The sequence below is a fragment of the Salvelinus sp. IW2-2015 genome, linkage group LG15, assembly GCF_002910315.2.
Source record: "Salvelinus sp. IW2-2015 linkage group LG15, ASM291031v2, whole genome shotgun sequence".
Classification (NCBI taxonomy): Eukaryota; Metazoa; Chordata; class Actinopteri; order Salmoniformes; family Salmonidae; genus Salvelinus; species Salvelinus sp. IW2-2015.
The window spans coordinates 59,186,155-59,209,397 of record NC_036855.1 but is presented as its reverse complement, the minus strand read 5'-3'; the positions used below and the strand labels follow the sequence as shown (position 1 = coordinate 59,209,397).

Here is a 23,243-nt window from a genome sequence, read left to right as displayed (position 1 = left end):
ATAGCTCAGCTTACCCATCAGGTCTGAGGTCTGGGATGGCTCTGTCCAGGGCGAGGCGGTCACTGAGGTAGCCGTTGTAGCCGTAGTACTGGAACATCTTCAGGGCCACCCTGCGGCTGTCAGCGCTCAGCTCCTGACCCCAGTGGGCAAACAGGGACGAGTCAGAAAACGATTTGTCTCCTAGAACATCCTCTCCTTTCAGGGGGGTTTCTGTGTGAGCCAGAGAGAGGAAAAAAAATAGAATATTTGTATAAGCCAGCCACACACAGTCCCTGCCTGTTACTGAGGGTGCATGACAGGAGAGAGGAACACTTCAATAACAAGGTCAATGTAACTTAGAACACTTAGTAGAGCTCTCACATGAATAAATGAATTGATGTTACACTGCTTATGTCCACACAGCTATCACACCTTAGAAAGCAGTAACAATACTCATATCAATATACAGTTCCGGATGTTAAGTAAATAATTGTATAGTATTACATTCGTATACAATGATAGAAAATAGACTGTATCCATTTATACAGCTTTTCAAGATAATAGATTTCCATGGTCACTGAGAAAGATGTAGTCAAGCATTGTGATGAGAGCCCTCGCAGAACGCAGCCACGGGCTAGTGGTTTGTAAACCAAAGACACATTTAACCAAGTCGACAAAAATGAAGGCTCCAGTGAGCGTGATAAAGTGAAACATTAAAGCTGTCAAACAGACTCGGTGTTGGTACGTGTGATTACAGTGTTTACTTCTGGAATCCAATTGAATTTAAATAGATCCTGCGTCTTCCTCTATGACTCTCACAGCCACACTGAGTGCCCCAGGGCTGTCATTTAATGCACTCATTCCTTTAAATCCCAGTGGAGGGATTCTACACTGTCAGAGTGGGGACAGAATGATACATCTGAAAGCTCTGTAAAGCTGAACGCTGCAGTGTGATTTGAATGTTACATTGTTGTACAGCTCGATTACATTTATGATCGCTGTGAAGACAAGGAAAAAAGACTCGATACATTTGTGCACATCTTGAATGTCGCTTCATCATAAATTACTCTAAAGGGGATCAGTGGAGAATGTTATTTTACGATGGTTCAGGGTAGTGTGTCTATCTAGGAGCTTTCAAGAGAAAACTGCAGAAAATCAAGCTGAAGTGCTGTAGGTTTTCAACCTGCTCATTTTGTTTTGGCTGCTGTGATGACCTTAAGCCTACAAGGTCTCCCATTTCTTCTCAAATACATATATCTCACATGGTGACCACAGTGGGGCTCAAGTTTAGCAGGAGGACAGTCTTTGTTTAAGGGGTTTAGCCAATACCTTGTAACACAGGGGAGTTGGGAATGTCACTGAGTAGTCATTGCCTTGTTTTGTGAAAAGAAACCAGAGTGTGCACGGCCGTTGTAACAGAACAGTAAGGGAGAGCAGCTCCAGAGGCACCGGTCAGGACACTGAGACTGAGGGGTCAGGGAGGGTCCTGGGCTGAATGAAAACCTGGTCTGTCAGATGTGGGCATGTGATAGGATGCACTACGTGAAGAAAAAAAATATGTAATTCATATGCAAATGTAACTATTATACAGTGGTTTTAGTCAGAAACCTGGGTAACAACATACTGTAAGAAAAAAATGAGATGACATTTTGTTTGGTTTCATGTTAAGGGGCCAATGGATCTAGATTGCCTACAGCTATTTCCAGATTAACTCAACAGGCTAAAACAATTGCTTTGACAAGACAAATTACACTTCCCCTAACATGAGGTCATTTTGAAAAGAAAAAATGGGGTGAGAATTAGACTAGAATTGAAACAGCACTATGAGCATCTGTTTGATGGCAGCATGACAATGAACCATTACCCTTTCACAGAAACCCACTGTTACTGATTAAAAGAAAATGAAGCTTGACAGTGGGGAAAAAAACACTTCCATTTATTTTCCAGGTATCAAATGTGTTTTCCAAACCAAGAATAGACAAACATTAACAAGTAATGCTACATCCAACAAATTCAGAAGGAAATATGTGCTTTTAATGAATTATCGAAAACTCTAAATAAACATAGCAGATGGTTGATTATTGTTTACCTCCGATTGAATGATATACTTTCAGAGACAGAAAACAGTACCTCCAATGGTCTGCCTATCTGTAGGTAAAGGTCTCTATCTATCATTTAATCTTATTACTTGAGTCAGTGCGCAGAGCGGCATTGGACTTTCCTATGAAACAAACAAACAACCTTGTTATTGGCTGCGTTTCAAACTCATAAAAGACACCCCCCTCCTCCACTTACCCTGGCCTTATGCCCTTGGTGGAATCCCCGTGGCCATCTTTGCTGTCAGTCCAAACAATTAGCCAAGCAAGTTGGCAACATATCATGTTGATGACACTGCTCGCGTTGCAAAATAAATGTACACATACATGTTATTCAAATCATTGCACCCACACTGCTCGCGAGCATCTGCGTGGCCAGGCGTTAAAACAGAAATTGGTTCCATTTTTTACACCCAACGCGCTGCAAGTCCAGCCTCTCCAATATCCTCATTGGTTTTTAGGAGCATATACCCACGTGCCATCTAATTGGTTTTCAGGAGCATATACCCACGTGGGTGATTGAAAGATTAACTGTGGTTTACCGTTTTATATGTGGATTAATTGTCGGAGAAGAGGACCTTATGCATTTTAGCTAAAATAACAACACAATATTTCTATGCCAGGACAAATTAGCTAGCTAGCTAAATTGCCATAAATGTTTAATGCTTTTTGACCTTCCCCAAATTCATATAATTGATTCAGAGTTTGTTTTGATATTTCAATCTGCGTGCCCTGATCGCTTCTGATGTGGGTGAACAAAATCAACGTGCGTGCGATGGTGCATACACGTGTCCGGTTTGGTCAGCATGTAAGCCCCTCAGCCCTAGTTTGTGATCAAGTGTGCGAGTGTACAATTCTGTTCACTCCAGGGCCTGAAACGGCCCATAATTCAATTTGCAATAATTGTACATTTGCTAAGAAAAGTCTACCAAAACTTTTTTTAAACAATCAAGTGTTAAGTAATATTATATATATTTTTTTAATAAGTTAGAAATTGCTACTAATGCACATGGCAAAAAAACATATGGTAAAAGTAATGTATTTGTTTGGTTGGCTTTTGGAAACGTTAGCTAGCACATACAATGTATAACTGTGATAGCAGGGAAAGTTGTAACTTTCGATTTTCTTGATATCGGATAGTGTTCGATGTCTGTGGATGCGTTGGCTTCTAGCCAAGATATGAAATGTAATCATAATTGACTGTAGCGCATACAAAGCACACACACAATAGCTACCGGTGGTTCCATGATGACTGAAAACACAACTGTGGGACGAACGAGTGACGAATTTCCAGGCAAGGGCGGTCCATTTAAAATTAATTCATTCTTCCCTCGCCCCTTCTGTTTCATTGAGGTATATACTACCGGTAAAAAGTTTTAGAGCACCTACTCATTCAAGGGTTTTTCTTTATTTTTACTATTTTCTACATTGTAGAATAATCGTGAAGACATCAAAACTATGAAATAACACATATGGAATCCTGTAGTAACCAAAAGTGTTACACAAATAAAAATATATTTTAGATTCTTCAAGTAGCCACCCTTTGCCTTGATGACAGCTTTGCACACATGGCATTATGTGTTGTTTCATAGTTTTGATGTCTTCACTATTATTCTACAATGTAGAAAATAGTACAAAGAAAGAAAGAAAAACCCTTGAATGAGTAGGTGTGTCCAAACTTTTGACCGGTAGTGTAAATATAAAGTTGAGACACAGGCCAAGTTCCCATAGTCATTCATCACTATGGGAAAGATCCGAGAACAGTAATGATGTGCGACCAAAGGTTGTGGAGCTGCACAAATCAGGAAATGGCTATAAGAAAACGGTTGAAAATGTCCACTATCAGGGCAATAATTAAGAAGTTTAAAGCAACTGGAGATGTTAACAATCGGCCTGGAAGAGGACGTGTGTCTATATGGACCCCACACACAGTGAGGAGGATGGTTCGAGTTGCAAAAAAATCTCAAAGGATCACAGCTGGAGAATTGCAGAAGTTAGTTGTGTCTTGTGGTCAGAAAGTCTCCAAAACTACAAATCAGACGCTACCTACATAACCACAAGTTGTTTGGGAGGGTTGCCATAAAAAAGCCTTTGCTGTCATCAAACAAACCCAAGCGCCTACAGTTTACCAAACGTTACTGGAACTTTCAAATGGGCCCGGGTTCTATGGTCAAATGAGACCAAAATAGAGCTTTTTGGAAACAAACACCAGAGGTGGGTTTGGTGTAGACAGAAAGATAGCCAGGCAGAAAAGTACCTCATTGCAACTGTGAATTATGGTGGTGAATCTTTGATGCTGTGTGGCTGTTTTTCTTCCAAAGGCCCTGGACAACTTGTTAGGATACATGGTATTACGGACTCATGGTTTTACATGGTAAAACCTGATTTTTTTTACATGGTAAAACCTGACTGCCTCTGCTAGGAAGCTTAAACTGGGCCGTGGTTGATTCTTCCAGCAGGACAATGATCCAAAGCACACCTCAAAAATCAACACAAAAATGGTTCACTGACCACAGAATCAAGGTTTTGCCATGGCCATCCCAGTCCCCTGACCTACACCCCATAGAAAACCTGTGGGATAAGCTGAAGAGGAGTCCACATGCGTGGACCTCGGAATCTGAAGGGTCTGGAGAGATTCTGTATGGAGGAATGGTCTCAGATCCCTTGCTATGTGTTATCCAACCTCATTATGCATGATAGGAGAGGACTCAGAGCTGTTATCTTGGCAAAGGGAGGTTGTACAAAGTATTATTATTATTTGAGAAATATTTTAAAAAATGAGACAAATATTTGTTCTATGATAAGAATGTATTTTTTCTTTCAATTATTTGACTTTAATTAAAAAGGTTAGATTTTTTGTGAATATTTTGAATGAAAGACCAAGAGGATGAAAAAAGGTTTTGCGCATATTTACCAAGGGTGCCAATATTAGTGGAGGGCACCATAATGCCTGGAGCTGTGTACCGTAAGTTAAACATACAGCATTGAACATTTCGGTTGCTTTGATGAACAAGGGAATGCCTCCATTCTTGATGGGAGAAGAACACAGTGATTAGGCTCAGACCGGGATGAAGTTCTAAAAGTCTGCCAACCCCAGCAAACATGCCTCCAGGCTCATTCACGTGACTACTTGTGCTGGTGATTAATTAGGCCTTGTGAGACGCTTTCCTCAGGAGTGAAAGGCTAGAGTGCCGGCTGGGTCAGGGGTTGATGTTTTGCAGACAGGGTAACCTAGGCAACTTGTACTGGCTTAGTCTGGGCAGTGTGTCATCCCAAAGGCTCTTTTGTTGGGACAAGAACTCAGAAACCCCTAAAACATGTAGGCAGCCTCTCATGCCCATTGAACACAGTAGAGGAAGCACTCAACTACTGCATGCTCAGTGCTCTCTGACAAAAAAATGGTACTGTAATTCAGTGATGATCGCCTCTAAGACAAAAGATAGTGTTACTGAGTTTGACACTATGAACCAAGTCTGTGTAATGAATTATAAATTAATGCATTCATATATTTATAAACGCTTATTGCTAGTCATATTATCCCACTTTCTGCTGACACACACAAGTCCCAATCACAGTTCAACAACTCACAGCACTCTGGCCTCAAAACAAGACTTAAAAAATGTAGAAGGCAGAAGAAATGTATCTCTCAAAAACATGACACGAAGTAGGTAAACTGATGTTTCAGTAGGAGAAGAAGAGGGAGAGTAGAAGGAAAGGAGAATGCATGTCAATACATGTCTAGCTATGGAATGCTGAGTTTTGATAGCATGTCGCACGATTTGCTAGCAACAACATTGAGTTACCAGGCGCATTCACACAGATGAGTAACACAAAATGAGGGAAAAGTTGGTGGTATTCAATAAAAGTTGTTATTAAAAGCATGAATTTAAGCACACAGCGGAAGGACCACAGTTGTACAGGACAAACATAGGTACAAGTAAGCGTTTTCAGAATTACATTTTTTACAAGTATCGACTGATGGTGGCTCAATGTTGTTGATAGCAAAACTCAACCCCGCCTCAATATAAGAGAACAGAGTTGAGTGTTCCTCAGCTAATACTGAGCGGTTCCATTTAAGTAGCCAACAACTGCAACTCCTATGATAGGAAGAGAAACACCCTGCCTGTCTCTTGCTCCTGGCTTGTTTCTCTGTGGGTGAGAGTGTGTGTCTGTGTGTATGCGGTGGGTTTTGAAGGGCTCAGGAAGGGGGACCCAGCGGGGTTTTGCTTTAAACTGTGATGGCTCTGCTCCAGACACAGAAAGCAGCAACATAGGCCCAGAGCTTATCAGCAGCAGTCCAGCCTGGTGAAGTGAGTCAGTCAGTGCGCTCCATTGTGTGTACATCAGGACAAGTCAGTTAGGGCCATGTGCTTACTGTGGCACATCCACAGAGGAGGAAGGCTGAGATACAACATGAAGAGGGAAACAGGACACACAAAGTGCCTTTATTCCTGGTTCAGGAAGGCAAACAGCACAATATAGCGAAGGGATTATGGCAACGAGAGGCAAGGGGAAGGTTTACAAAAGGAGGTCCACCGCAGAGGGAGAGAAAGTTAGATACAGTGAACAGGTCTGTACGCTGCAGCAAACCATGTGTTCCCTATGCTAACCTCCATGACAGAACACACAGAATCAACCCAGGGTGAACCGTACGAGGGAGGATTTCTGCTCTATTATGGGGAAACAGGGATTTCAGAACAATAAGACATTGCACCAGAGCTCCGCTCTTGCCTGCCGTTCACTGTTCTCCTCAGTTGTTCAGTGAGATGAATGTCTTGTCTGGAGTATAATAGGCAATTAAGACTCGACAGCGCTCATCTGTGCTGCTGTACCATGAGGCATCATATCAAACACTATCAGACGATATACATGATGATGGATTAAAGCTGCTCTCCAGCAGAGTGAGGGGAGGTCAGCAGAGACAGAGGGAAGAAACACACTGAAGGTCTACATTAACCCTTCACATCCCCTTTCCAACCCAATTAAATCATTACTACAAGGTATTATTATATTTTTAAAGCTATCATATCATGCCATCATTTTCAATTACATTTTCCCCACAAAACACTAACAGTATCCTATCTGATGAAATCACTGTGATAAGAGTAATCTGAAGATGAAAAGAGATAAACTGAAGAAATCACATTACAACTCCCAGTGGCCTCGCAGTTGGAACATATTTCAACCAGGCACCGTTTGTCTTTGACACCTCCAAGGTGAGGCCCTGCAAACATGGTAACTCAGAGGCAAAGTTGTGTTGACAAAAACACTGTAAATCTTTACCTGTCGAAAGGGGAAAAAAGGAAAACGTACACCCTCAGTACACACATTAGGCCCTCATAAATTGCCCTTGTGTGTAACTTTATTACCCAGAAATCCATCCGATATGACGCAACACTGTGATAAAGTCACTCTCACTACACTAGAACTTAATAGGAATACGACTTTTAGATTATGATAAACGTTTTCGCACATGTCAGATTTCAACACTAGCCGATGCCATAATTGGAGGATGTCTTCTCTCGAATGAGCCATTGATCATATTTCTGCGATATTCCAACCGAGAAATTTGTAATTTAATGCATTTTTCCTATTTGTCTGCCTCTTTAGTCCAGGGTGCATTGCATGTTGCCAGAGATATTATAGACAGGCGATAGGAATCCATTGAATGATGGACCTTATAATGCCCCACCCAGCATACTGTCAACCAATTGTGCTCATGTTGTCATGCTGTGTCACACAGTTGCTAATGGTAACACAATCCCTTCTCAAAGTCAGTGTATATGTCGAGAAACGTGCCGATTTTCCTCCAAAGTTCCTTATGTCACGATTCCAAAACTATACGATACTACAGATTACAAGTTAATCTCACATCTCGGAAAATATTTATAATGTACTTCTTGTTGCCAAAATTCATGCTAATGTTGGGTTTATGAGCTAGCGCCCAATAGACTCCCATTCACTCCTTGAAGGAGGAGTGTTACTTTTCTTTTTTACTTTCGTTTATTTTGTAAATATTTTCTTAACTCTATTTCTTGAACTGCATTGTTGGTTAAGGGCTTGTAATTAAGCATTTCACAGTAAGGTCTACACCTGATGTATTCGGTGCATGTGACAAATAAAATGTGATTTGATTTGTGGATTTTGTAGTCAACTTAAGCTGCAACAGATTCCCAAAACCATTTTCCATGTTGCTACCAACCTTAATATAATACCAAAATTAAACATTTGTTTACATATTAAATGTTATTTAACACTCTCAATTAAAGGAATTTGTGTTTTTTGGTGGATTTTTCATTTAATATGTGTGTTTGGCTGTGCAGGTGTTCAGGTGAGCTGGGGTCTGGAATAGACACTAGTGTGCTACTGAAACAAGAGGCACCTGGCCCATTGAACAGCGTCAGCATACCGTGTAGATAGACAGATGGAATACTTTGGCTTATGCACACTGCCAGGAATTATTACAAAAAAAAAAAAAACTTGGACCAGAACACAAACATTACCTTCAACATGCTAAATTGAGGCTTCAATAAAGAACCAAATGGTGCTGCTATTTTAATGTACTGCATAATCATGTCTTGACATGGAAAACTCTAGTATGTGTGGGCTAAGGAGGTGGAGTACTGTTGTTATTTCCTGTGTGTACAAAGCCACTACTTCTACCGCTCATCATCTATTCATGCTACAAGGTTACATAACTCCAATCCAGCTATCACCCCCCCCCCCCCTTCAACAGTCAAAGCCCTTTACCACTCACATCTTCACGGAACAAGACTTCTCCTGTGAAAATAAATGCACAATTAGCTTACACTCCAACTCCACACGGCGCAGCTCAGTGCCGTGACATACTGTATCACTTCTCTCTACGACTGTAGTTTGGTTGATGCCAGCTAGCTTGAAAGCACATATTACAGCTAACAGCCAATTAACGTGCTCACAGGTTGGGAGGCTGTGTACTCTGTCATACTGGTACCCAGTGGAGACTCATGAAGTTCTCTGACTGGGTCTGTAAAAGGGGCACTCTCTCATTAGAACACATCAGCAGCTGACGCGTCTTCCTGACATTGTTTTTTTCTCTGGGAGAAGGGGATGAAGAATCAAATCAAAGTTTGTCACGTTTGCCGAATAAAACAGGTGTAGACCTTACAGTGAAATGCTTACTTACAGGCTCCAACCAACATTGCAAAAAAGGTATTAGGTGAACAATAGGTAAGTAAACAAATAGAAACAACAGTAAAAAGACAATGAAAAATAACAGTAGCGAGGCTATATACAGTAACGAGGATATAAAAGTAGCGAGGCTACAAACAGGCACCGGTTAGTCGGGCTGATTGAGGTAGTATGTACATGAAGATATGGTTAAAGTGACTATGCATATATGATAAACAGAGAGTAGCAGTAGCGTAAAAGAGGGGTTGGCGGGTGGTGGGACACAATGCAGATAGCCCGGTTAGCCAATGTGCGGGGGCCTGGTTGGTCGGGCCAATTGAGGTAGTATGTACATTAATGTACAGTTAAAGTGACTATGCATATATGAAAAACAGAGAGTAGCAGCAGCAGCGTAAAAGAGGGGTTTGGGTGGGGCACACAATGTAAATAGTTTGGGTAGCCATTTGATTACCTGTTCAGGAGTCTTATGGCTTGGGGGTAAAAACTGTTGAGACGCCTTTTTGTCCTAGACTTGCCACTCCCGTACCACTTGCCATGCGGTAGTAGAGAGAACAGTCCATGACTGGGGTGGCTGGGGTCTATGACAATTTTTAGGGCCTTCCTCTGACACCGCCTGGTGTAGAGGTCCTGGATGGCAGGCAGCTTAGCCCCAGTGATGTACTGGGCCGTACGCACTACCCTCTGTAGTGCCTTGCGGTCGGAGGCCGAGCAATTGCCGTACCAGGCAGTGATGCAACCAGTCAGGATGCTCTCGATGGTGCAGCTGTAGAAACTTATGAGGATCTGAGGATCCATGACAAATCTTTTTAGTTTCCTGAGGGAGAATAGGCTTTGTCGTGCCCTCTTCACGACTGTCTTGGTGTGTTTGGGCCATTCTAGTTTGTTGGTGATGTGGACACCAAGGAACTTGAAGCTCTCAACCTGCTGCACTACAGCCCCGTCGATGAGAATGCAGGCGTGCTCGGTCCTCCTTTTCCTGTAGTCCACAATCATCTCCTTAGTCTTCGTTACGTTGAGGGATAGGTTGTTATTCTGGCACCACCCGGCCAGGTCTCTGACCTACTCCCTATAGGCTGTCTCGTCGTTGTCGGTGATCAGGCCTACCACTGTTGTGTCGTCTGCAAACTTAATGGTGTTGGAGTCATGCCTGGCCATGCAGTCGTGGGTGAACAGGGAGTATAGGAGGAGGGGACTGAGCCCGCACCCCTGGAGGGGCGCCAGTGTTGAGGATCAGCATGGCAGATGTGTTGCTACCTACCCTCACCACCTGTTGGCGGCCTGTCAGGAAGTCCAGCATCCAGTTGCAGAGGGTGGTGTTTAGTTCCAGGATCCTTAGCTTAGTGATGAACTTTGAGGGTACTAAGGTGTTGAACGCTGAGCTGTAGTCAATGAATAGCATTCTCACATAGGTGTTCCTTTTGTCCAGGTGGGAAAGGGCAGTGTGGAGTGCAATAGAGATTGCATCAACTGTGGATCTGTTTGGGCGGTATGCAAATTGGAGTGGGTCTAGGGTTTCTGGGATAATGGTGTTGATGTGACCCATTACCAGCCTTTCAAAGCACTTCATGTTACGGGTCTGTAGTCATTTAGGCAGGTTGCCTTTGTGTTCTTGGACACAGTGACTATGGTGGTCTGCTTGAAACATGTTGGTATTACAGACTCAATCAGGGACATGTTGAAAATGTCAGTGAAGACACCTGCCAGTTGGTCAGCACATGCCCGGAGCACACGTCCTGGTAATCCGTCTGGCCCCGCAGCCTTGTGTATGTTGACCTGTTTAAAAGGTCTTACTCACGTCTCTTACTCACGTCGGCTACTGAGAGCGTGATCACACAGTCGTCCGGAACAGCGGATGCTCTCATGCATGGCTCAGTGTTGCTTGCCTCGAACCGAGCATTGAAGTGATTTAGCTCGTCCGGTAGGCTCGTGTCACTGGGCAGATGGCGGCTGTGCTTCCCTTTGTAGTCTGTAATAGTTTGCAAGCCCTGCCACATAAGACGAGCGTCGGAGCCAGTGTAGTATTCAATCTTAGCCCCGTTTTGACACTTTGCCTGTTTGATGGTTCGTCGCAGGCCATAGCAGGATTTCTTATAAGCTTCCTGCACCTTAAAAGTGGCAGCTCTACCCTTTAGCTCAGTGCAAATTTTGCCTGTAATCCATGGCTTCTGGTTGGGGTATGTACGTACAGTGACTGTGGGGATGACATCCTCGATGCACTTATTGATAAAGCCAGAGACTGATGTGGTGTACTCCTCAATGCCATCGGAAAAGAATCCCGGAACATGTTCCAGTCTGATAGCAAAACAGTCCTGTAGTTTATCATCTGCTTCACCTGAGCACTTTTTTATAGACCGAGTCACTGGTGCTTCCTGCATTAATTTTTGATTGTAAGCAGGAATCAGGAGGATAGAATTGTGGTCAGATTTGCCAAATGGAGGGCGAGGGAGAGCTTTGTACATGTCTCCGTGTGTGGAGTACAGGTGATCAAGAATGTTTTTCCCTCTGGTTGCACATTTAACAGGTTAATGGAAATGAGGTAGAACTGATTTAAGTTTCCCTGCATTAAAGTCTCCGGACACTAGGAGCGCCGCCTCTGGGTGAGTGGTTTCCTGTTTGCTTATACAGCTGACTGAGTGCAGTCTTAGTGCCAGCATCTGTCTGTGGTGGTAAATAAACAGCCACAAAAAGTATAGCTGAAAACTCTCGGCAAGTGGTGTGGTCTGCAATTAATCACAAAATACTTTACCTCAAGTGAGCAAAATCTAGAGACTTCCTTATATTTCGTACACCAGCTGTTGTTTACAAATATGCACAGACCGCCCCCCCTCGTCTTACTGGAGTGTGCTGTTCTATCCTGCCGGTGCAGCGTATATCCCGCTAGCTAATCCCGCATATCCATGTCGTCATTCAGCCACATTTCCTTGAAACATAGGATGTTACAGATCTTGATGTCCCGTTGGTAGGATATTCGTGATCGTACCTCGTCTAATTTATTGTCCAATGATATCACGTTGGCGAGTAATATTGACGTAACGGCAGCTTTCCCACTCGCCTTCTGCGGCTCCTTACGAGGCATCCCGCTCTGTGTCCCCTGTATCTGCGTCTCTTCCTCTTGCAAATAACTGGGATGTTGGCCTTGTCGGGTGTTCGGAGAATGTCCTGTGCCTCTTGCTTGTTGAAGAAAAACTCTTTGTCTAATCGCTGTCCTGAAATCCAGAAGCTCTTTTTTGCCATAAGATACGGTTGCAGAAACATTATGTACAAAATAAGTTACAAAACGCGGGAAAAAAAACACATAATAGCACAATTGGTTGGGTGCCCGTAAAACTGCTGCCAATTCTTCCGGTGCCATTTCATCCGGTGTGGTGGGGAGTAAGCCTACTCTCTGGGTTTATTCCTGAGAGGGGAAATACACAATGGCAGAGTTTGGATTTAGGGCTGTCTCTGCTCCCCACAAACTATTGTTTACCCTGCTCCTTCATTTCTGCTCATTAAAGTAATACAATCACTAGGCCCTTCAGGAAGGCACTCACATTTCCATCCCTGACATCCCTTAGGAAACCAATGGGTGGTTCACGGATGATAGATATGGCCTATTTTAACAATTCCAGGCTACAAAATGAAAAATAATGTTAAAAAAACAAGAGAACATCAGAAGGGGATATTTCTCTCCCCCAAAGCAAAGTACATGTTAAAAAAACAGCACAAAAACATTTTGTTTCTTATGTTTGTGTACATTTTTCAGTCTCTTCAATGAGGTAGACAGCAGTCTTTGAGAGACTAGATGTTAGATGTGTCACTCTATTAAACCAGTCAGTGGAGTTGCGTCTCCTGTTGCCCCCTATCATGTTGATCTGACTCCCACTACACTTGGTGCCTGTGGATTAGTGCTCACTCTCTGAAGAGGAGAGATTTGAAAAGAGATTCTGTTTTTGCTTTGTGTGTCTCATCTGCACAGTGCTCTGAGCATGATTTCTCATGAAGGGTTTCTATTTTCAGTGTAGGGTATGGCCTCTGCTCAGAAACAAACTCACCACCACAGGAAACAAATCAAAACGTTTCACAGCAACACATTACAGTGGCTGAACAACAGTGGTTGCCAAAGGCATGCAAAGACAGTCAGGAATCAATATGAAAATACTGTGCATCTTCTTATCGAAGCACAGGCATTTTTACAGTACATGTCTCAAGTACCATTGATGATGGCCTCTCGTCTGCTTACGTGGCTGCTCTACCATCGAAAACAAAGGTTTTTACAGTAAAAACCCTTGATCAATATTTGTATAGAAATCAATAACGGGCGATTTTTTTTTTTTCAAACAAAGAAATGTATCTCAGATCGATACATGTTTATTCTAGGACAAAGACCAGGAAATACAGCGACAGATGCATTCTTCAGGAAATAATCAGGCAACTATTTCTTCACCATTTGACCAGTCTTAAATTGCTACAAAACCCTCATACACCCTCAGAAATATTCAGCAGTATCAGAGGGCCGGTCTCAAGTCTAGAACTCCAAAATCTATGTCTAATATTGTTTTCTGAGAGACGAGGAGTTGAGTATGGTACAAACTACTACCTACTAAATATAAGAGAACATTTAAAAGAAGTACATTGAAAATGTAAATGAAATATGGACAGTGTGGGATAATGTGTGTGGGCGTTGTTAAAAATCTGTTGCACTGGTGCTATTTATATCTCCTTGAGTCATTCATTTGATTAAATGTCACATGGTGAGCACTGAGCATGCTTTGTGAGTGCAAATTAGCATGGAGGTGTGGTTACACTTTAAACTCTCATTTCCTTTGGCTACGCCACAAAACTGCAAACCTAGAGGGGTATCAAGAAACACTGCTAACTTTATGGGACAGGTATGTCCCCCAAAAGTCAAATTTCTTATGTAAATTATCCTGTGTCTCATTTGCTCAAATCTATACTAGCCTATTGGGAATCATCTAACGGATTTAATGTCCTCAGTTGCCAGACAGTCTGACTCACAGCGCATCGCTCAGCTAACAAGTTTGGCAGGGCTAGAGCAATTACACCAATGACATACAATAAGCTCTATGGACGCACTGAATATTCCTCAATGAAAGACCTATAAAAAGTCAACATGGCTCACATTTACTTTGTATCAAATTAAGTTCTAGTATGTGCGCCTTAATGTTTGACTACATTGATTTCCAGTAAGCTATTACTTGCCTTGATTGCTCACCACCTAAACCTCATTGAAAATGTTTCTCCACTGCCACAAATTAAGTATTGTAATGGAAATCAAAACACTTTTTCAAAATGGAGAACATAAATCTGAATGTCACATCATAACTTTTAATAAAAGTTTCAATAATATCCAATTAATCAATGCAATATAATGCTGGGAGGATAAGTTAAAGACTTAACCCAATAACAAAGCAAACTTTAATGTTTTTACTGCATGAGAGAGCAAGCAAGAGCGAGAGATGCGCCTCCCTAAACCTTTTGAATATTTTCCAATATGATAATAAGACTGAAGCTGGAAAGAGGCAGAAAATGACTTTCATGCCCATAACATTTCACCTTCCCTTCCCTTTTAGATTGGACCACAAGATTCAGGAAATAAATACTTGGCTGAGCCAAATGAAATGAGATCAAGGCGGCTAAAGCTGCCAAGATCGGTCTGATGATAATAGAGAGTTATCTGGTCAAAATCTATTATAAGTACAAAATTATGGTGCTTGATCCATTACAGAACATGAATTTCCACTAACTTGGATCAAAGCCTTGCAGGTTAATAAGTTAGATATTTATCACAGAGATAATACTGAGATAAGATAATACAAAGATCTTGCAAAGGAGCCTGCTTAAGCAAAGTTAATCTAAGTGCAAGATAACTTTTTGTGAGTGACATTGTTCAAATAATGGGTCTGCATGTCTGCAATGATATCTAAACTAGAGGTCGACCGATTGATTTTTCAATGCCGATATCGATTCCGATTATTGGAGGACCAAAAAAGGCCAATACCGATTAGATCGGCCGATTTTTATATATTTATTTGTAATAATGACAATTACAACAATACTTATTGAACACTTTTATTTTATCTTAATACATAAATTAAATTAAATTTTGTCCAAAAAATATGATGAAACATGTTCAATTTGGTTTAAATAATACAAAAATACAGTGTTGGAGAAGTAAGTAATAGTGTAATACAGTTGAAGTCGGAAGTTCACATAATCCTTAAACCAGTTTTTCACAATTCCTTACATTTAATCCTAGTAAAAATTCCCCGTCTTAGGTCACTTAGGAGCACCACTTTATTTTAAGAATGTGAAATGTCAGAATAATAGTAGAGAGAACAATTTATTTCAGGTTTGATTTCTTTCATCACATTCCCAGTGGGTCAGAAGTTTACATACACTCAATTAGTATTTGGTGGCATTGCCTTTAAATTGTTTAACTTGGGTCAAACGTTTTGGGTAGCCTTCCACAAGCTTCCCACAATAAGTTGGGTGAATTTTGTCCCATTCCAGAGCTGGTGTAACTGAGTCAGGTTTGTAGGCCTCCTTGCTCGCACAAGCTTTTTCAGTTCTGCCCACAAATTCTCTATAGGCTTGAGGTCAGGGCTTTGTGAAGGCCACTCCAAAACCTTGACTTTGTTGTCCTTAAGCCATTTTGCCACAACTTTGGAAATATGCTTGGCATCATTGTCTATTTGGAAGACCCATTTGCGACCAAGCTTTAACTTCCTGACTGATGTCTTGAGATGTTGCTTCAATATATCCACATAATTTCCCTCCCTCGTGATGCCATCTATTTTGTGAAGTGCACCAGTCCCTCCTGCAGCATAGCACCCCCACAGCATGATGCTGCCACCCCCGTGCTTCACGGTTGGGATGGTGTTCTTCAGCTTGCAAGCATCCCCCTTTTTCCTCCAAACATAACAATGGTCATTATGGCAAAACAATTCTATTTGTGTTTCATCAGACCAGAGGACATTTCTCCAAAAAGTACGATCTTTGTCCCCATGTGCAGTTGCAAACCGTAGTCTGGCTATTTTATGGCGGTTTTGGAGCAGTGGCTTCTTCCTTGCTGAGCGGCCTTTCAGGTTATGTCGATATAGTTACTTTTGTACCGGTTTCCTCCAGCATCTTCACAAGGGCTTTTGCTGTTGTTCTGGGATTGATTTGCACGTTTCGCACCAAAGTACGTTCATCTAAATATGCAGGTTTAAAAATATATACTTGTGTATTGATTTTAAGAAAGGCATTGATGTTTATGGTTGGGTACATTGGTGCAACGACAGTGTTTTTTTCGCGAAAATAAGGACAAGCTAGTTAAACTAGTAATATCATCAACCATGTGTAGTTAACTAGTGATTATGTTAAGATTGATTGTTTTTTTATAAGATAAGTTTAATGCTAGCTAGGCTCCTTGCTGCACTCGCGTAACAGGTGGTCAGCCTGCCACGCAGTCTCCTTGTGGAGTGCAATGTAATCGGCCATAATCGGTGTCCAACAATGCCAATTACAAGTTGTTATGAAAACTTGAAATCGGCCCTAATTAAAATCAGCCATGCTGATTAAAATCGGCCGACCTCTAATCTAAACCATATCTAAATCTTAATTATAGTATCAAGCAAATGAGACAACATATTTTAAAGAAAACTTTGAACAGAAAGAACAAAAAACACATCTCCAAAACTGACTAGAATTCAAGTCATGCTCGCTCCACCATGACCTATTCCTTTACCTGTACCAATCCATGAAGACACCATTAGGTAAAGTGTAAAGGAACTTGAGAAGACTCATGAAGACACCAGTAGATAAAGTGTAAAGGAACTTGAGAAGACTGAAGGTTTCTTCTCTCTTCTGTGTTAATATATTTCAGTAACAGAATGCTGTCTTTAAACAGCCATTCTACAGATGTCACACCAACCACTTGTAATGTGCTCCTGAGCTTGAGTTGTTTCTCACTGCAACTAAAAACAGACTTCACTGGCCTATATACTAGAACACTAGGTCCACATGGATTTAGATTGCAGGCCCAATCACTGGGATCTCTCATCATCATAACATCAGTTATTCCAGCTGGTGTTGGTTTTCAATTAATTATTCAAGTTGGGAGAGCTCAGATTTTTACTGAGGGAATGTTGATGGGAATCTGGTACAGGTCAGTCCAGCCTGAGACTTTTGCAATTACTTCAAATCAGACAAGCTGCTGCTCTCTTGGTGCTTGGCTTTTGGCTAGGAACATAAGTTCCTAGATGACACTGTGGCAGAGGCTAGGATCACACGTACACCACCCTTCTTCACCAAAGCACAGAGTTGATGGAAGTACAGTAAGCGTGTGATTTATTTGTCTGGCATTATATTCTGCTAACCCAGCTCTGGTGAACTAGCCTCCTCTGTTCTGCTGCCGGTGTGAACAGGTTTGCTGCATCAAGGAGAGATGGGATGGGTGGAATGATAGCCTGAGGTAGTAGTGTTGTTGTTGTTGTTGTTTAATAGCAGGCTGAATGTGTCACCAGCCATTGAAGGTGGAAAACAAGCCCCAGAGCCCAAGAAGTCTCCCATAAGGGTGCATGATGGAAACAGGCTGCCAACCTAATTCAAGACATCAAGATGGGAGCCTGGGAATAATACAAAATAGATGGTGAGCCTGCCTATTATAAGATGTATTTTCTGTACCGGACCATCCCACATGCAAACAGCAAGAAATATGTCCACCATCTTTCTATTCTCCAGCTCGAATACAGTCCTAGCCTTTTCCTCCCACGCATTGACAGAATATATGTATGATGAGAAATGACAAACAGCTGAATGGAAGTGAAGGGAAAGTCAGTCATCTGTTGTTATCTATTGTCCTCCCCTTGCCTTTATTCATCACTTACATTCCACTCCAGTTAGACTACAGTCTGAAAATAAACAGCTTTCTCTTGAGTCCTGTCTCCACATCCTCCCACTCTCTCTGAGGGAGTAATATGGGCACAAGGAGAGCAGAATTTAAATGTTTACCCATCTCCAACTGAACCTGCCCGCTCCCCTCTACCACAGAGACACTTTAAGGAACTTTCTGGTGACTATGGAAACCCCGTGACAGGACCAATGGACACATGAGCACTTCCACCAAATGAAAAGGCCCGTCCTTCTCAATGAGGCCCAGATCCCCTCCTCTTCCAGAAGCTATTAGCTCTCTAACCAGAAGGAGCAGGACTGGAGGAGACTGGAGAAGGCTGAAGGAGACTGGGGAAGGCTGGAGCAGGAAGGAAGTGGCTGAAGCAGGAAGGAAGAGGGAGGAGGCTAGGGGTGACTGGATGAGACTGTCCTTTAAACAGGGCCTGACTGACTGGGGGGGGGGGGGGGGGGCTCAGGGCTGCTGAGCGTAGTCAGTCTGCGTGCTGCAGAGACAGACATCCAGCAGGGAGCTTTAGACTCCTTTCAGAGGGAGAAGTGCTTGGCTGAATCTGCATTGTGTGTACCAGACAAACAACATTACACTTTGTTTGCCTGAGGTGGAAGGCTACTCAATGAGGCTACAAAGATGTGCATTCAGATGTCTTATATTTTTTTCATGGATGTTTTTCCTCTCTAAATATTTATGGAAGGGTAAAAGCGTTCTCATTTGTGATAATTACCAACCTTGCTACAGCAGATAACTTTTATTTCTCTCAAAGCTGGAGGGTTTGACCTGTCTACTTGGCAAAGTTTCTCTCAGACACAACAAACAACACATTCTTTAAAGTGAATCACAACAGGGAACGGCAGCTGCATGGACCACCAGTTAATGCCGCGTTCATGTGCTAGTCGGAAGTAGGAAACTCTGAAATGTTCTACTTGCTAACTGGTTGAACGCGGCACATGTATAACCACAACCTGTTAGCAAGTCGGAAATGTACCCTAGTTCCCTAGTTACGACTAGCACATGAACGCAGCATTAGATTATGGGAGTGCTGAAGAGTTTGTGAACAGTTATGAAACAAGCTTATATTCATACACAGCCTACTACGTCTCAAGAAAGCAATAGATAACCATGGAAGAAAAGACATTTCAATTGCTGACGTCGCCTACGGTTTACATTTTAATTCATTGAAGAAACTTTCGACAGTATGTAGTCCCTGGAAGTCTCTGCATTTTGGAGAATAAAGCATTCTACATCACGCACGTCTATGCTGTTTCTGTCTCCTGGCATAGAAAACACTAGAGCCATCATTCTTCATACTATTTACAGAAGGAAATGTTACCTTCAAAATCATTAAAATGGAGTAAAACGCCCATGTGAGGTGAACTTGATGAATTGAAATTGACTAGGGGATGTGCAATTGGCAGTAACACTGATACTCAGATGGAATAAGATTAAGTTTAAACTGTAGCTCTAATTCAAAGAAAATGGCAGTCCCCTGGCATATACAGCACAGTGAGAGAAAGAAATGCTTAGATGTTCAATAATTTTGTAATCAGAGTAAAGCACATCCATGCTTACCTTACTGTTTGAGGGGGTTATGACAATAAACTCAGCTATCATTTTACAACATGTTCTATCATGACTGGGGTTGCAAATTCATAAATTCTGAACCAAACAATTTCCCTAACTTAAATTCCAAAAAGTGCTATGAGAGATTTAATTGACTCGAAACTGTCTGCAGTGAGGGATTTTTTTTTAACAGTCCACTCCTTATCACCACTCTGCAGATGCCCCACTAAAGCACATGAGAGGGAAGGTTTTCGCTGTGCTGCTTCGCTAACACCTCAGGTCAGACAGAGTGGTTGGCCGCTGACGGCTGTCATTGCCCTCTGTGCCAGACTGACAAAGCGCTGCCTGGTGGCTATATTCCTCCTATCATGTTTTGTCAGAATATCTGTTTTCCAAAGCTTCAAACTGGGTTTTTATGAAAGACAGCTCAGAAGTATCCATTTAGAGCTTTCAGAAGTAACACACAATGCCCTGTAGCCTTTCAATTCAATACCATTCTCTTTTCTGTTCTTCTCAAGCTGCTGGTGGCTGAACAATATTCTCCAACCATAGCATGAAGACATTCAAAGCTGTGACCGAAGAATGAATATCTTGTTACTAAATAGGCATTATTTGCATTGTGCTCTGTGCAGCATGCCTGCTGTAGAGTTATTACTAGAGATAGCGAAAAAAATTAGTTAATATTAGGATATTATTTTTTACAATATATTGTATCATATCAGTTTGAATATATCGCAATATTATTTTTGCGCTAGTTGGCTGTACCTGCACCAAAACTCCAGTATTTTCCTTCATAGCTTGTTCTCCATCTCATTTTTAAGTAGGGAGCTAATTTGTTTTTAGCACTTTCATTTCCATGGCTCACTCTTGTCCCTCTGCAGCAGATGTAACTAACAAATTGTTATTTTATTACAGAGCAGTACTCTACTATCCTTTCTACAATGGGGAATTGTCGTCAGAGTTGATATAAACCTGTAATAAGAGAATACAATACACTGTTGTGGAACTAACTTTAGAAAGTAATACCTGCATCAGGATTGTTGTTAACATTCCTCTAGTCTTCTCCACGCCGTGCTATTTGTCTTCACATACATATTTCTCTGAATAATTTCTGTGTAATAAATTTATTGAATAACTGATAAAGAGCGGGAGTAGCTAATGAGGCTGAACCTGAACCTGTGACCTGAGCTCTGAGGGGTCATGTCATGAGTGTGAGAAGTACTAGCAGATGCACATCATACACTTCAGGCTATCCTCTTTGATTAATGCACCACTACCATTTCAAGGAGCCTTGTGGGTCCAACAGAATCAGACTGCAGCGAGCCAACACTACCGCTGTTGGAATGCTCAACCCGAGTTCATGAGAGTTCCGCACACAATTCAGTGGAGGCGGTCGGATGCAAATACAAACAGCATTTTAAGCATCTTTGGGGAGAATGTGTAATGACTCTTTCTTCCAGTATCACCACCTTAAAACATACTGGATCTATTTTTACACTTTGCATTTGCATTCTAAAGGCAGCAGTGAATATTTGATGGCTTGCACTTGTGCAGTGAGGAGGCGGAACACAGAGGCAGTTGAGAGAGGCTGGCAGAGCAGAGCACTCCAGGCATAAACTCCTCTTATGACCAAAGTTTCTGGCTCCACTTCAACCTCTGACTGGCGTAGGCTACTTCTCTATAGAAGCTGATGGCCTTGATGAACATAGGAGAGATTCTAAATCAATAGCAGCTCAAAAAGCAGGTTTCATAAGGAAGTAGAATATAGAAACCACACATGCTAAAGATATATATATTTTACCTTTATTTAACTAGGCAAGTCAGTTAAGAACAAATTCTTATTTTCAATGACAGCCTAGGAACAGTGGGCAGAACGACAGATTTGTACCATGTCAGCTCGGGGATTCGAACTTGCAACCCTTTCGGTTACTAGCCCAACGTTCTAACCACTAGGCTACCCTGCCACCCCAGATGTCAGTAATGAGGTTTACAGATCCATACCTCTCAAATGTGCAAAACCTCATGCTGATTGAGAAACACATCTGTGATGCCTGTGTGTCAGATGCATTTGTTGGAACAAGTAAAATGTCAGACTAATTTCAGGAGTAGAGACGACATGTTTCAGAACACCACTCATCTCACTGGGCATTCCTTGAGGTATAGCCTGCAGTGACATAGTGACAGCTCTAGAGAGGCGGATAGGACTTAACCAGTGTTGACAAGTTGAAGAGACCTTTTCAGACATTTAAAACAGAAAACATTTGATACTCCTGAATATTGTTTATGATAAATACCCACACATTGTTTCTGCTGATGCACCTGCTGTAGCCAATGTGGAAAATGTCCCCTGCGACACTGATGCAACTCAGGTGCAAGCTCTGAGCTTCAAAGGGCCTGATAACTTCACCTAGCATCACGCCCTACAGTTACAGAAAGACAGAAAAATCTCTGTATTGGGTCCCTGTGAAAACAGACGTATAAAAAAGGGCTCTCCTCCTCCAGGCTGTGGTCTGTGCTCTTCAACATGAGGCATCTGACACCTTCACCCCGAGTCTAAGAGTTTACTGAAACAGCAGAGGACAGGCTGCTATCTGTCCTCGCATCTGACGTATGCTAATGCAAATGTCACACGGGGCTTTCAATTTCAACTGGAGAGAAGAGGAAGAGTGAGTTGAACTTGGAGGGTAAATAGATTATCATTCTCTTAAAATAAGAATTTAAGGCTACTGTCTTTCATGCTAATATCACAACTTAAAGTTAAAATAATTAGGGTTTCTCTCTGATGTAAGGTGAATGAAGTAATCAAAAGAGGATGGGATAATGAGAGTGGTTGATATTCTTTGAAGCAATTTTATCTCGATTCAAAAGGTTACAAGACACGCCTACATGGTAATGCCAGAGGTGAAACATACCGACACAGTGGGAAAGTTTACACATCATTGCATCTTCTTTCTGAGCAGAGCAGAGGCTTGCCTTGAAGCCTACCTGAACCGTTCCTGGGAAACTGCTTTAAAAATCTTTAAAACACAACTATTAAACCTAATCCAATGTTTTGTTTCAAGACAACAGTCTCTTAAGTGAGCTACGGAATTTGAGTGTCTGTTAGGCCACTGTCTGCTTCTACAGCTCTGTTCTTCCTTACGAGATGAGTCAGTCTATGAGACAGATGACTAAACCGCTGCCCTCCGCACACTGGCCAGAATGGAGAGGTTTGATAGTGCAGGCATGGATGATTTCCCCCTCATAATAACATCTGTTCAAAGTTAGTCTTTTGAGTCATCTGTGGTTTACAACAAACACCAATAACAACAGCAGGTGCACTCAATGCTCTTCAACCGAACCGTGCACGCTGCTCTGGCTTCAAAACAAATCACTTCTAGACTTTGTACACTGTCGTTCAAAAGTTTGGGGTCACTTAGAAATGTCCTTGTTTTTGAAAGAAAAGCACGTTTTTGTCCATTAAAATAACATAAAATTGATCAGAAATACAGTGTAGATATTGTTAATGTTGTAAATGACTATTGTAGTAAAATGGCGTCGGAAGA

The 23,243-nt window shown here is 41.9% G+C and overlaps 1 protein-coding gene across 1 annotated transcript in view; it reads right to left on the bottom strand.

Annotated features, from left to right (window-relative positions):
- LOC111974913 (polypeptide N-acetylgalactosaminyltransferase 18-like) overlaps window positions 1-23,243 on the bottom strand; it is an 85,140-nt gene that overhangs the window by 48,044 nt on the left and 13,853 nt on the right. Inside the window, 1 exon segment of the mRNA XM_024002983.1 lies at window positions 15-210. Within this exon segment, the coding sequence (XP_023858751.1) occupies window positions 15-210 (196 nt within the window).